The following is a 14,798-nucleotide window of genomic DNA, read 5'->3' as shown; positions in this document are numbered from 1 at the left end:
TTTTAAAAAGAGATCACCTACACCTCATAATCCAGTTTAGCGAGGTCCATTGCTTCTTCCTAGTCCTAAGGCCCTCTGTCCCCCTTTAACGAGTGGACCCCATGTATAATGACTTCTATGTTAGCACATATCAGATGCAACACAAACTAAATTTACAACAACAACACAGTTTTGGAGAAATTTTATGTTTGGTGTCAAATTATAAGAATTAAATTCAAAGCTATGGTTTTATCACCCCCATCGGGGCTTACCTTTCTCACCTTTCATAATATTTCTCCCTCAAATATTCGCAATTTCCCTCCTTTGGTGGCGAAAAGCTGTTGGTGTGGTCAAGTAGGCGCTATAGGAAACAAAAGCTCAGGACAGAACAGTCACCAGTCATATACTTCATACAGAATTTGCATATATTTTGCTTTCATATTGATCCTCTGAGTGTAATGGTACATTTTAATTCGAATTTATCAAAACTAAACACAATAGTTTTCTCTTTCTCTAGCTTGCTCTTGTTCTTATGCAGCACCACATCCTATCACGTGCCCCCGTCGGTTATATTCTACTTTTTAAAATTCTGACTATTTCATGGGTGAACCCAAATCACATGGACCAGTGTTTGTTATTACACATCTCTATTCTGAATGTGAAGTTTTCCATTTCCCTGTTATTCATACATATTATTAAAGTTTTGGCTTCTTCTCTATAAAAGTTAATTGACTTTTTACAGTGGCCTGCTATGGTTAATAATAACATGTTCAGTCATTAGCAAAATCAAACCTTTTCTTCACTTTAGCATTTGACATTCCCAACCATATGATGGGATACTTTAATCAAAACACAGCTAATAAAAGACAATTTTCTTAATGCAAACATCCGTAACTCAAAATTAGCCACCAAAGGGTTAAGTCTGCAGCTCCACACTCTCATGTGAAGCTACATCCCCCCCCTCAGCTCTCTCTTATCCTCCTGCTCCTGCAAAAACAAAACAAAACAAAGTATCCCCCCATCTGTTGCAGGCTGGGTGAATTGTTGCTCCACATTTACTAATCCTAAAGTCTGTGTCGTTTTGTCTCAGTATCGAGTCAGTCAAAACTTTTAGTCGTCAGTCTATCACAGTCCAGTCACATGCATACCTTCACACACATTCATACCAGATGTTGCTGATAATGGAGTCTCACGCGCAACCTATTCGAGTATCCATCACCAGCAAGATGACGTCATCATTTTAAAGGAAACAATTCCTTGTTTTTTGAACTGGATTGACTCGCTGCAATCCTTTTAGACTCAGGACTTCTCCTGTGATCAATGTCCCATATAAGTGAATTTCTCCAGAGCCCATTATAATCATGGAGAAGCACACTTTGCAACTGTTTCCAGTAAGAATATTTCATATCTGTTAGGCCTGGTTTAAAGAGCTGATTGTTAAATCATGAACTCACAAAATATCAAAATATCACCACCGGTGGATCACACCTCTCCGATTTTCTTATCTCAGTGCACTGTAACAAAAGCAAAAACAAACGTAACCAACAAAATACTCATAAAACAACACATACTAGGGCCCACTGCAGACATGTTCAAGCATAAAACCATCCCTCTCTCTTAGAGAAAGAAAACAACCCAAACATCACTGATAAAATCAACCTAATGCTAAGCAAAACCCAAAAATCAACCAAAAGTTTCTCTTCCTCCCGGAACAACATGGTGTGGGAATGAGAACCTCAGGTGCTGTAGCAACTTTTGTTCCTCCTTCAAACAAATCTCAATCACAGAAACTGTGGCGCTCCGAAATAAATTCACACCGTTAATTCATCCTTTTCATTCTGTACCACTGCACCTCATCAGGCTGTGTCAAGCACAGTAAACAATTCATTCAAGGCCTTGAGCCATAAACAGACATCACGCACAGACATTGTTTTCATAACCAAACTGTCCCTTAAATCTACATAAATGACCTCTGGGTGACAAAAAAAAAACACATTTAACCAATAATAAAACACATTTTAAGTAATCAATGCCTTCTTATAAAAATTGTGTATTTGGATGTTTGTGTGCATTTTGCATATCAGCATAAGCATTTGTTAGCAAAGCATTCTTCATTGCATCAGCGTGTGTGTGTGCATCACTCTTCATTGCACAAGCATGTGTATGTGTGTGGATCACTTCTCAGTGAATCAGCATTTCGATTTGTGTGTGTGTGTCATTTCTCACTCAATCAACGAGTGCACATGTGTTCATGTGTGTGTTTCTCTTCATTCTGAGTCAGCGTATGTAGACGTGTGTGTTTGTGTGTGTTTGTGTTCATCACTTTCCTGTTCTGGTGTTCTGGGTAAACCACAGCCTGAAGCGTCCCCTGGGGTCCTGCCCTCCTCCATTTCAGTCTGTTTGCCACCCTTGCTGCTGTTCAAAGTTCAGTCTGTCCTGGTTCTGGCCCCAAATCAGGCAGTCCTTTTCTCCAGTGTCCATGTTCATCGCAGGTGAAACCTTCATCTTCTCCTTGTCCAGCTCCTCCTGAGCCATGCTCAGTTTCTGCTCTGATGCCTTGAGCTCTTACTGAGGGCAGAAACCTCAGAGTCTTTTTCGTATACGTCATATTGAAGCTTACTGATGTTTTCCTTGCTTTGCTCTAAGGCCTTCTGCAGCTCTGCTGTCCGGCTCTTCTCAGAAGCCAGCTCCTGGCCGAGCCCCGACACCTGTGCCTTCAGCTTATTTTTTCTTCTTGTGCTTCTGTCCATTCTGAGGTGCCTCCTGACCTCAGTTGCTCCTCCTGTCTCTGGCACGCCCTTTGTGCTGCCCGATGATTCGTGTTGGTCCATCACTGTCCTGCACAGTGTTAAATGCAGAGTTATTAAGGTCAGCATTCTGTTGCTCGGCCTCACTTTTCATCCGGGCTTAATGGGCGTCTCGTCACAGCTCCGTCAGCTGAAGCTGTCTGGAAATTTCCCCCGTGTAGTGAAACGGGCCTTAGGTTTAGCGCTCCTCCATCTCAGTTGCATGAGATCGCTTTCCTGTAGCACTGTTGACATTTTCAGGTTGTTGTTGTGGGTCCAGCTGCTGCAGCATTTGGTCAGGGTCACGTGAAAGATGGTAGAGGGGAGAGCAGGAGTCCAGGTCAGCCTCGGCTTCCAGGGCCGGCAAAGCAGCCTGTAATTAAACATAAAGAGAAAAAACAAAAAACAAAACAAAACAAAAACAAACAGAAGTGTACGAACAGGAAAATGATGTTGTGTTGGCTGTGTTACAAAGAGAGGGGAGAAACACCGGGCCAGGCCCTGTGTCAGCCTTCTCTCCCCCCCTTTTTTTTTTTTCTCACGATATAATCAACTCATAACCCACCAAGTTGACAGGACAACATGCACATGTTCACATTCTTAAGATCATGTTTAAAAGCACAAAAAGGAATTTTCCTTCCTTCAGTAATCACTTCTATTATTCAATCAGCAGAAAACATCTCACAATTTGACTCTTAACCACTAAATTTGCTGTTTCATCGCTGGTTGGTCATACCAGTCTCTTTCTTTTGGAAGTTAAGTTGTTGTCCTGCAACCCAGAAAGTTTATTTGTTAGTAATGGATAAACTTCATCATTCAACAACAGGTGTATGTCAAGTTTCCCTGCTTTAACCTTGCTGGAAAATCTTCACATGTTCATGAGTGTAAGCTGCTTTTTCATTGCGTGTGTGTGCATTTGTAGGCGGTTTATTTTTTACTTCTTTCTCAAACAAGGCATTACCTTAAAAGGAGCCTTCCTCTCACATTTCTCTGCTTGTGTGTGTTTTGTTTCACCTTTCGTTGTGATGCTCCGGACGCCTTCCCAACCTCCACAAGTCCGTTGGCCCCAATTTTATGTGTTACAGCTTCCCTTAATTTCTCCTCTAATTTTCTCCTCACTGCTGTCAGTTCCACAGCTGCTGATTCTTGCGGGGTGTGGTTCCCATTACTATAATTTTGTTCTGGGCGCTGTGCTTGTGGTGGGCAGTTGGTCCAGGTCCGTAGCCACCTGTATTAACACACTAAAACATACAATTAGTATTTCTTTTCTTAAGACGTCCATTCGCTCCATCTGCCAAGATTTCACTCTCTCTCTCGCTGGGTTCACACTTCACACAGTCCGGCAGTTGCCTTTTATGGGCATGCAGAGTTCTGGTCATAGACACACAGCTACTCACACCCAGCGGCTGCAAAGCAGTCTTCACATTATCTATGCACATACTCAGCCTCAATCATCCGCTCCTCAATATAAATGTATAAAACCAGTAGTCATTATCCCTAGAAACACACACATCCTCAAGAAAATTCACTGTATTTAATCATTTATTCGTACTCACTGTGACAAATGCAACTCATGTAAAGAAGATCCCCTATAGGTGAAATTTCAATTTGTCACGGCCCTGAAATAAGCATGCCTTTTATCTACATAAAATGAAGTTGCTACACCACATATGGTGGTAAAATTCGTGCCTAATCACCCCCTAAATAATGATAGAACCAAAGAGTCAAGTAAATTAAATGTAAATGCTTATATTATTGAACTGAAAGAATAACCACTTAAAGATCTTATAAAATCATGCTTCACACCACAAAAATAAACCAAATCATTTTATGATTTTATCAATTTCAAATAAAAAAGCATTTTCAAACTCTAAAACATCCAGCTTTGCATCACAAGAGAAATATGCCAACCACAGCCATTAATCATATATTCACAACAATAAATCAAAACTCATTTTACTAATATGATGAGCAAAATCAGCATCTTATTTACAGGCTTTTAACAATATTTGCAAATCATGATTATAAAACTCAGTAATACGCTAAACAGGAAGTACAAGCCCTCTGTGCGCTTCACAGCAGCCACCTCATTTGCATGTTCACAGACAGTCTAAAAATAGCTCGCAGTGCTGCAGCACGCTGTTGTCACACAGAGCCTCCTTCCACACCAAACTCTCTTATTTTATATTACAAAGACGTCTTTTATTTACAACTGCAGAGATTATCAGGCCTTTTCACACCTACACAATTTCGACAAATTTAAATTAACGGTCGAACCGATAAACTCCCCGAGTTTTTTGCGACCAATTCAATCCAGAATCCGTCCCCGACGGTGGCCCGATTTCTAGTGCCCTAACCAGATTTAAAAGCGTTAACCAACCCAAACTTTGCCTGAAGCTCTATTTTTGGCATTTCACAGCCAAGGCTTTCTCGAAGTTTTAAGTTAAAGCTTCACGCCCGAAACCGGCTTTCTGTCGACCAAACAAGCACAAACAAAGAGCGTCAAACTCTTAGCTTGTTCCAGGCTGCCCTGTAATCTGCAGTCAAGCCAACTGTGTTATCCCTATTCGCCGATAGGTCGATGGTCTGCGTCCGAACCAAAGAGGGAGCACAACCTCCGGGCTTTGCGCTTCTTAGCAGCCCCGCTGCCGTTCTTAAAGAATTTATAATAGTTTGAAACAACAGTCAACACCTCAGAACAAGTGTATGACTGGCGCAGGTCCGACCTTATGACCAATGGGGACTCTAAACCACAAAATAACCAATTCCCTAACTTCTACGTGAGACTCTAACTCACTTTCACTGTTTTCCTTTTCCTTATTCACTTTACTCAATACTAGGGACTCTAACCCACTTTAAAACTTCCATTATTCTTATTTCAACTCCAACTTCTCATGAGATTTTCACCAAAATCAAAACAGACATTCACCAGTACTTTCAGTGAGCAGACTTTTAATTTTGTCAATGTCCAATTTGGCACACTTTGGAATAATTCAACAGGTAGTGCCTCACCTTTTAGATGTGCCGGCTTGCCCACTCACTTCAGACCACTGGCTCGCGCCTGTCCGTTCGACCCCCTCGGACCGTCCAAGCATCCAGATTCAGTTTCCACCCCAATACCACAGGACGAGCCCCCAAACTGTCACGGGTTCAAAATATTGGGGATGGATACAGGAGGAAAACCAAAATAACAACACTGGTCCGGCCGGGTCAAGTCAAACGATGATTTTAATGCAGACGTGTGGGAGATGGGACACTGTACGCAGACAGCACCAGATCTCTCACCGAAAACCACACAACAATAGTTTTTATGAACATCAGAGTATTGGAACGCCCCCTCATGCGTAAAGTAGGTACAATGCAATCAGTGTTGACAACTTTCAACACATTAAAAGAACATCTTCTTCTTCCCGAGGCCAGATCCTTCCCAGTAATCTTCTAACTCTGCTTATCCCCTGGAACAAACAGTCTCTCCTGCAAGCATAATCAAACAGTTACAAGGCCTTGCAAACTATTATTTAAATATTTGAACTCTCCCCTCTACATGAGTTTAACTGCTGCTTGTATGTGTGCGTGTGTGACTCGACCTCAGCATTCACTCTGTCTATAAGGACAGAGGCCAACTCTGCATGTGTGTAATAACCTAACTGAAACCATACATGTAATAAATGTTCTAATCAAATGCCACTACTCAAAGCTTAATAAAAAGAGTATAAATGAATAAAGGATCATGATGAATAACATGATATCTGTGTTTTGTAAGCATGTGCGGCCTTCTACGCTCTACGTCACTTCCCTCAATAGATCAGCCAGACATCCCGCTGACTGTAGCTTTTAACCCTTACTGACGTGAGCACAACTCCATAATAAGCACCAAGCGGCAATATGTATAAAGATGATCATGGTTACACCTGTAATGAAAGATTATATGATTATACCAACACCTGTAAATAGAAGATTAACATGAGGTTATAACAATCACTGTAATACAAACGTTAATGTAATGTCAATAGCTTCAATAAATGCTTTTAATGCAATGCTTATTATATGATTCTGATGTAATGATAAAATAACAGTAAAATATCTCTTCTCACTGTTAACCACCAGCTTGATAGCTAACCGAGAGCTCGAGGGTCACTGAAGCCGCCGAGAACGGCACAACTACCGGCACATCATTTTCAGATCACCGCGGACTTTCGCTACTCAGGTTAAACGTAATATATAAGTCACTTAGACAACCTAAAAAGGATATTGTTTGGCTTTTTTCAGTGTTTTATTTATTCGTGAGTAAATCGGTTTGGCTGAGATTAAAGATATTAGATTAGATTAGATAAAATAAAACTTTATTAATCCCCCGGGTGGTTTTCACACAGCTGAATAAACGTCAAACAGAAAACTGATTAAACAGAAGTGTGAGATGGTCGAGAATTTATGCCAGTGTCCTGTTATATTTTACATAGCAAGGAGCAGACGGCTGAGTTTATTAAACTCCACCGAGACAGCGGTGACGTTAATCAGAAGGCTAGACCGTCCAATTTCACAGCCGTTTACTTCCGGCCTACCCGACCTTCTGAGGACCCGGCCCACGTAGACCGCGAAGGCCGGGTCCTCAGGAGGATGCAGCCCATGAATTTGGACACGACCTCTCTGTGTTGCGTGTGTAAAAGCCTGCACTTGGTGCACCAGTTTTGGCGGGAAAAAGCACACAGCCTCTCTGATTGGTGGATTCAAATTGAGAAGCTCACAGCTGTTGGACTGACCTAGAAACATGCTGTTAACAGCCCCTGTTCACTTGCTGCTGCTGCTGCTGTGTGTGTGTGTGTGTGTGTGTGTAAGAGAGAGAGAGAGAGAAAGAAAGACACACACACAAAGACCCTTTTTAGGGCAGCATCTCATTATTGGATAAAAATATAATATATTCAGACTGGTTGACTGGCATAGACCCTGTGTGTGTGTCTCTCTCTGTACATTTGTGTATCCATATTTCATTTTCTGTGTATTTGGTGATTTGTGTATCCATATTTGATTTTGTGTATATCTGTTGGCTGTTCTTATTTGTTTTTTTTTCTAAATGTATTTTTATTTTGTTTTTTCACAGGTGAACAAAAATTAGTTTTCAGCGAACTTAACCATGTTCCTTTTTATTCAGCTTATCATTTTACCTTTCCAATATTTTCACTTAAGTTATTATTATTCTGCTCAATCATAGTATCTGTTCTAAATCATTGTTGTTAAGCTATATTGTAGGATTTCTGCTAAATCATAGTATTTCTACTATATTATATTTTTCTTTCTAAATATAGCATTTCTGCTATAGAATAGTATTTCTGCTATGTTATAATATTTGTGCTAAACTGGAGTATTTTTGCTAAAACATAGTATTTATATAAAATTACAATATTCATAGTTCATTACAGTGTCTCTGGTAAATCACAGCATTTCTGCTATGTTGTACTGTTTTTCTAAATCATAGTATTTCTGTAATGTTTAAGAATGTTTGGCTAAATATATTCTTTCTGTTATCTTATACTATTTCTCCTAAATTCTTGTATTTTTGAGAAGTTATCATGTTTCTGGTAAGTTACAATATTTCTGCTAAGTTCTGCTATGCTATTGTATTTCTGCCAAGTATTATGTTTCCTCTAAGATATTACAGTTCTGCTAAGTTACTACATTTTAGCAAAGTTCCTTTGCTTCTGCAAAGTTTTTACAATTTCTGCAACTTTTCAGCTTTTTCAGCTAGTTTCAGCAGACAGCTTCAGCTTTAAAGCATCCACACAGCATTTTCGCAGGAAATGCAAATTTTTCTAGTTATAATTTAATTTGCTTTGCAGGATGTTTCACCATATGAAAAACAGCATAACTTCAGAAAAACATTATGAGGACATTACATGCAAACAAATGATTATCTTCATAATAAAGATCGAGCACAAAATTTACAAAAACTTGGCACACACATTTATTGAAATTGAAAATATAATGCAACAGTACAAACAGATTGAGTTTAATGGTCTTAGAGTTTGCATAGTTTTTGGGTTCAGTGTCATCCAGTCCAAGATATGGATATGACTATGGTGCTTTTTAGGCTGCACAAGCAACAAATCTTTGCAACCGGGTAATTGGGCAAAAGGCTAAACAAGAGGACTTGGGGTCTCTATGTGCTGTTTTAATGTGCTGATGCACATTAAAATGAAGACAAGATTACAAATCCAATAACTTCTCATTATCTACAGCTGTCTTCACTATTACATTAAGCTGTGCAGAATCCTAGCAGTGTCTATCCAAATGCCTTTCTTTTCCTTTTTATTTACATAAACTGTAACAGATTAGAGAAACCATTTCCTGGAATGTGATTAATGTAATCCCTTTATACGTAATCCATCACTTTCCAAACCTGCAAAGTCTTTTTAAGACAAGCAATATGGAATTATAATGTTAATCTCACAACCGGTGATAAGGGTTAGTACTTATTCTTTGCATGTGGAAATAGCACTGATAATGCAAAACTTTCTGTCCCACAAATAGCTTATACCTACAGGTTTAGTGATTTTAAGGGTTTTACCTGCTATTAAAGAGACCATGGTAAAAAAAAAAAAAAAAAAAAAAAAGTAAGGGTCAAAGTTGAGGGTGGCTGTAGCTCAGGAGGTAAACCAGGCAGGCTGGCAGTTATTTTACCAGGCAGAGCAGGCGATCTTCTAATCCCTAGGTTTTCCAATCAGCATGTCAAATAATTTTGGGGCAAAACACTAACCCCAAGTTGCTCTCCATCGGTTTGTGAATGTGTGTGAATGTTAGATAGAAAGCGCTTATGTAGAAAAAGCATAGTTAAAAGTGGTTGTGTGAATGAGGCAAGTTTCATAAAGCGCTTTGAGTGGAAAAATTACCATTTACTAAAATTGGAAAACATCCAACACCACTTTTGTGAGAAACCTAAATAAAGAGTAATATTATTATTATATTATGTTATTATAAAACAAAGCATCACAGAAAAATGTGGCATTTTATTCTAGAATTTTAGCCATTTAAAGCAAACATAATACAATATTTTAGAGAAAGACAGTAATATATTGCAGTTTAAAAATATCATAGAGGATTATTCTGCCACCCAGTCTACTCAAAAAAAAATCTCTATGAGTCCCAGCCCACGCTGTGATCCTCATCTATACTGTTAAGTGTGACAGAGCAGTTTATCAATTTGCAGGCTGCTGAGGCTCTTATTTCTGAGCTCTTGAGGAGTCACGCACTTTAGGCTGTGCCGTGGTGAAAGTATGGCCTTGGTGTCTCCCATCCACCGCACCAGTGGGCTAATGTTACAGTCACACTGCCAAGGGTTGTCATGGAGGTACAGCTTCTTTAGAACTAAGACAGGTCAGAAAAAATGATTATCACGACAACAGCATCCTGCTGCCAATACTTGTTTAAGTTACACTCTAATTCCTGGGAAAATAGGACAGGGAAAAGTCAGGCTGGCAGTTATCTTACCAGGCATATGGGTGAACATGTTTCCATCAACCATCTTCAGGCGGTTTCCGCTGAGTGCCAGCTGTGAAAGCTTGGGCAGGTTGATGAACACATCAGAGGGCAGAAGCTCCAGCTCGTTGTTCCTCAGGTAGAGTTCCTGGTTCAGTGTTTAGCATGTTCATAATTATTACTCGGGGAAATAGAGCAGGTTTTTGCAATTTAAGTTAGCAGTGTTATCACACTAGCTATTATGTGAATTAGTCAGATCTGGGTCTGCCGGGTAAGACATCTAACTGCTATATACTATATGTTTAAAAAAATGAAACTGAGTCTATGATTTTTCTTTTGTTTTTATGTATACCAGAAAAACATGCTACCTGCAAGTTACTCAGGCCATCCAAAGCTGATAACGTCAGGGTAGATAGTAGGTTGTTGTCTAGAACCAGCATCTCCAGAGATTGCAGGGGCTTGAATGTCCCAGAAGGAATGGTCTTCAGACTGGATATGGGGGGACAGTTAGAATCTCTTCAGAAGTAAAAGTATACTGTGAAACCATTGAATTCAAAACCCTTTTGGAAATGAAAGTCACCAGTATATCTAATATCTAATATTTGATACCCTAGCAACATCATCCCTACACATAAACCATAATTCAGCACCCTCTGTGATAATCAGTACTCTCTTCCTTTAAAAAAATGGTATGTTTTATTTTTATGTTTTGGACTCTTATAATTATCCCCCCTCTGTCTGTAATGTAGGTATCATAAACTCAAGAAGGGTTAGCACTTATCCTAGTAGGATAAGTGCTAACCCAAAAGTATGAGATTATGTATTCTTTCCTTGTCATTCTTTATTAAAGAAACGTTTTTTGGTCTAATCATTAAAGAGATAACAGAAGATGATCTCTTTTATAATGTCTGCAATGTTGGTTCAACGTTCATTTTGGAACTATTTTCAACCATGATGGGATATAGAGAAAACCAGCCAGCCAACAGTTCAATATCAAAACATCTGCTGGGTTCCTTTGCCTTAGTAGTAACTAATTCTTCAGTTCTAGCTTACTATTAGCAATAGTTGCAATATTGTTTATTGAAGCAGCTGAACTAATATTTTTTTTGTTCTCACTTCAGTTTAGAGGTTCCAGATCCTAAGGCTATTTAAGACCAAGTAAATCCTAATGCTTATACTCTGATCAGAAATATCTCATAACAATACACAGAAGTGAAGTTTGTTTCTCACTGATAATACCTGCACTGGAAAATGTAACTACTAGATGTATAATAACATGGCACATGTTATTGTGACCTGTTGTTGTCCAAGTTGAGGAACAAGAGCTGCCTCAGTCCACTGAAGGTCTTGGGAGAAATCTTCTGGATGCGGTTGAGGGAAAGATCCAAAACTTTAAGGGCAATCAGAGGTTTGAACGCATTAGTTGGGAGGACTGTCAGTGCATTGAGAGTAAGGTCCAACTCTGACAGGTTTCTCATGCCTGCAAAAATCTCAGGTTTGAGGATGCCAATCTGGTTCTGCCCCAACATGAGGAAGCGGAGGTTTAGCAGGTCCTTCAGACATAGAAAACAGTTGGGGGTTTTTTTTGTCAAATTACTGTAATATTATTGCTGAAAAGTGTGCTCCTCTCCAAAAATCTTTACCTGAAACCCCCTTGGTGGAAGAATGGATATGTGGTTGCCATAAAGATTGAGAAGCATCAATTGCTTTGCACCGGAGAAGGCCTGGGGATGGATTGATTTTATGGCATTTCTCTCCAGATTGACGCTCTCAATCTTTGGAATTGATCTCAGAGTATTTGCCTTCAGGTTGGTAATACCATTCTCACCTTTTGGCAGCAATTAAAAAGTCAGTTATTGATGCAATCAAGTCCCATTATGTTTCCTTAAATGTTAGATAGATTAATGCATTCCTTGGATGTCAAAAGGATCCTAGAGAGGATTTGATTAAAATGTACACACCTAGTTTAACAATCCAAGCATCAGAAGGCAATTTGGAAGGAAAAGCTCGAAGCCCCCGCTTATGACAGTTGACATCTGATTTTTCTGGGCCAGACTTCCTGGAGCATTTGCAGACATCAGGGCAGCACTCTATGGCCTGCGCCATCCATAGCATTGCTAGTATCAGCCATACTAAGTGCTCCATCCTCCCTGTAGAATCGTACAGAAAAATATTATTTTAAATTTAAAATTAGTTTAATTATTAGAAACAATATTTTCACCACTACACTCTTAGCAGTTACAAGGCCCCTGGCTCCCATGTAGGTTTAAGGTTGCGTTTGTTTTAATCAATACTAACTAGGTCAGGTTTTCAAAGTTGAACTTTAACTTAACCAGAGTATATATGTAATGGCTGCACTTCTCCCATCTCTGCTTGAAATGAAAATTATGCTTAAAATTGTTGGTTGGTTCTAGCTGTCATGATATGCTACAAAAGCTCTTGAAACAATAAAATTACAAAAATAAATTCCTGGGTCCTGACTTGTGGTATAATAACAGAAATTATTGTATGTGCTTTTCATCCAGTATTCATCCGATTTATCGTTAATACAGTTACTATATTGCACCTATACACAACATCTGGAACAGGTCTGGTAGGTTGAGCTAAAAATATATATATGTATAAAATGTTAAAAAAAAAAAAAAAAAAATTACATATATAGTTATTGTGGAAACAGTAGCCAGTCAGCTTTTTATTTCTCATATTTGGATTCAGCACATAGAAATCCATAAGAAATAACACAGTTTATCTCAAAACCAGATAACCTCTTAAAACGTGTTGACAACTAAAGTCTGATGCTTGGCCTCATTTGCCCTCATAAGTAGAAACACTCTGTTCTTAATCGTATTTAGTAATTGTTTTTTGAAAAGTATATACTTACAAATTTTATCTTTTTATCATTTTATATTAAAACTGTGAACATAACACTGAGGCAGGATTCATTATTTTCATCAAAAGAAAACCACTGAGTGGAAAACAAACTTCAGAGAGAAGCATTTCAATATAGGTGATTAAAAGAAGGTGTGCACGAATAACAGGGATGTGCCAGAGTGTCATTTCAAATAGAAACCTGTAAATCTATTCCAAAAAGATTTATTGGGGGAAAATAAAAAGGTATGCAGACAATCAAAAATGCAGCTAATCCCATTTATAATCCTACTGTGTGCAAAGACAATCCCTTCAAACTTCAAAAGAAGGCAGAGCAGCAAAAACCAAGTACCCACAGTGACACTTCCACACAAAGAGCTGCTTTTCAGCTGTAAAAAGAAAAAAGACATCTGATTATCGTTTCAAATAACTGACTAAGGTGAATCTTTTCTCTAATTAGACTTGAAAGCTGATCTAAACTTGGAAAAAAAATGTAAGACAGATAAAGCCGTTTGAAAAGTAGTCAAACTGTTTTTATCCTGCTGGGTGCCACTTACCTGAACACTCTGTCATCTCAATTTCTAGGCAATGCTCAATCCTCCTCAAGTCTGACCGCTTTGTTTTCAGCTCTTAAACAGTACAAACTTCACTATAAAAACCTCTGCTGTACACTGTTATATAAGAACAAGGTGCCAGTCAAAGAGAATTAGTCCAGCAGTCTGTGGCCTTTCTTCCAGTGGGCTTTAAAATCGGATTTGTAGGTTCACAATTTATATACAAGACTCTCTCTGAGCTCTGAAGCAGGTAGATGAAACTATGCAGCATATGAAAGAGTTGCCAGTGTGATGGTGTGGGAACATCGCCTCAGCCGTAGCAAATGGCAAAAAAAGGGTGCGAAACTCCTGGAGCTGCAAGCTCTGCAGAGTCACAGAGCACAGAGAAATGTGGCATCTAGAGATTATGGCACCTATCCATGTTTCACTGCCTGGTCTACATAGAGTGTATGCGTGTGTGTGTGTGTGTGTGTGTGTGTGTGTGTGTGTGTGTGTGTTCTTGCTTTATTTGTGTCCTCGTGAGAACCAACTTTTGACATTCAAAGTCAGGATAATTTTAAGCGTATTCTTATAAAAAACTGACATTCTTTTTTAGTAAAATACATGACAGAATTTATTAATAGACTCATTTAGATCATCAGATTCATTCACATGATATCAAATGACTGTTGAAGAATCTTTATCAATGTAAAAGAAATATCACTTAAAGCACTTGTGGGAACACATCGGTCATAGAACATTTTCAGCTGCATGCTTTATCTTCAAGGCAGCAGCAAAAAAAACTAATTAAAAACTTGTATTCATCTCTATGTAAATGAGTTACGGGATCACACAGTAATGAAGGACTATATAAGAAAGGTAATTGAAATATTTTTATAACTATAGCCACAAGGGTTCTTCGTGGTTTTCATCACAGTTAAAGATCTCATGCTGGCAGGGGCCACAAATCATACGCAGATATTTGATAATGAGCTTTAAAAGCAGGTTTGATCATAACAAGGGCATCCATGCTATCACTTACAGTTTATGTATGGATTTATCTTTGTTTCTGTGAGTTACTGAATAGATGGAGTTTATATGAAAATGTGTTGCTTGTCAAAATGGAAAACAAGGAACTAAATTATAAAGTATTGCCATATGT

At 38.8% G+C, this 14,798-nt stretch overlaps 1 protein-coding gene across 1 annotated transcript; it reads right to left on the bottom strand.

The window, feature by feature from the left end:
- Positions 1-8,700: 8,700 nt before the first annotated feature.
- LOC102079565 (leucine-rich repeat-containing protein 15) lies at positions 8,701-13,820 on the bottom strand. Its single transcript, XM_025899263.1, has 8 exons — positions 13,661-13,820; positions 13,460-13,492; positions 12,197-12,385; positions 11,879-12,063; positions 11,532-11,788; positions 10,604-10,724; positions 10,248-10,383; positions 8,701-10,124 (listed from the first exon to the last, which is right to left on the bottom strand). The coding sequence occupies exons 1-8, from the start codon at positions 13,674-13,676 to the stop codon at positions 9,934-9,936; spliced, it is 1,128 nt and encodes a 375-aa protein (XP_025755048.1). The 5' UTR covers positions 13,677-13,820; the 3' UTR covers positions 8,701-9,933.
- Positions 13,821-14,798: the final 978 nt, after the last annotated feature.

This window comes from Oreochromis niloticus, linkage group LG15, assembly GCF_001858045.2.
Source record: "Oreochromis niloticus isolate F11D_XX linkage group LG15, O_niloticus_UMD_NMBU, whole genome shotgun sequence".
In the NCBI taxonomy this organism is placed as follows: Eukaryota; Metazoa; Chordata; class Actinopteri; order Cichliformes; family Cichlidae; genus Oreochromis; species Oreochromis niloticus.
This window is presented reverse-complemented; position numbering and strand designations above follow the sequence as displayed.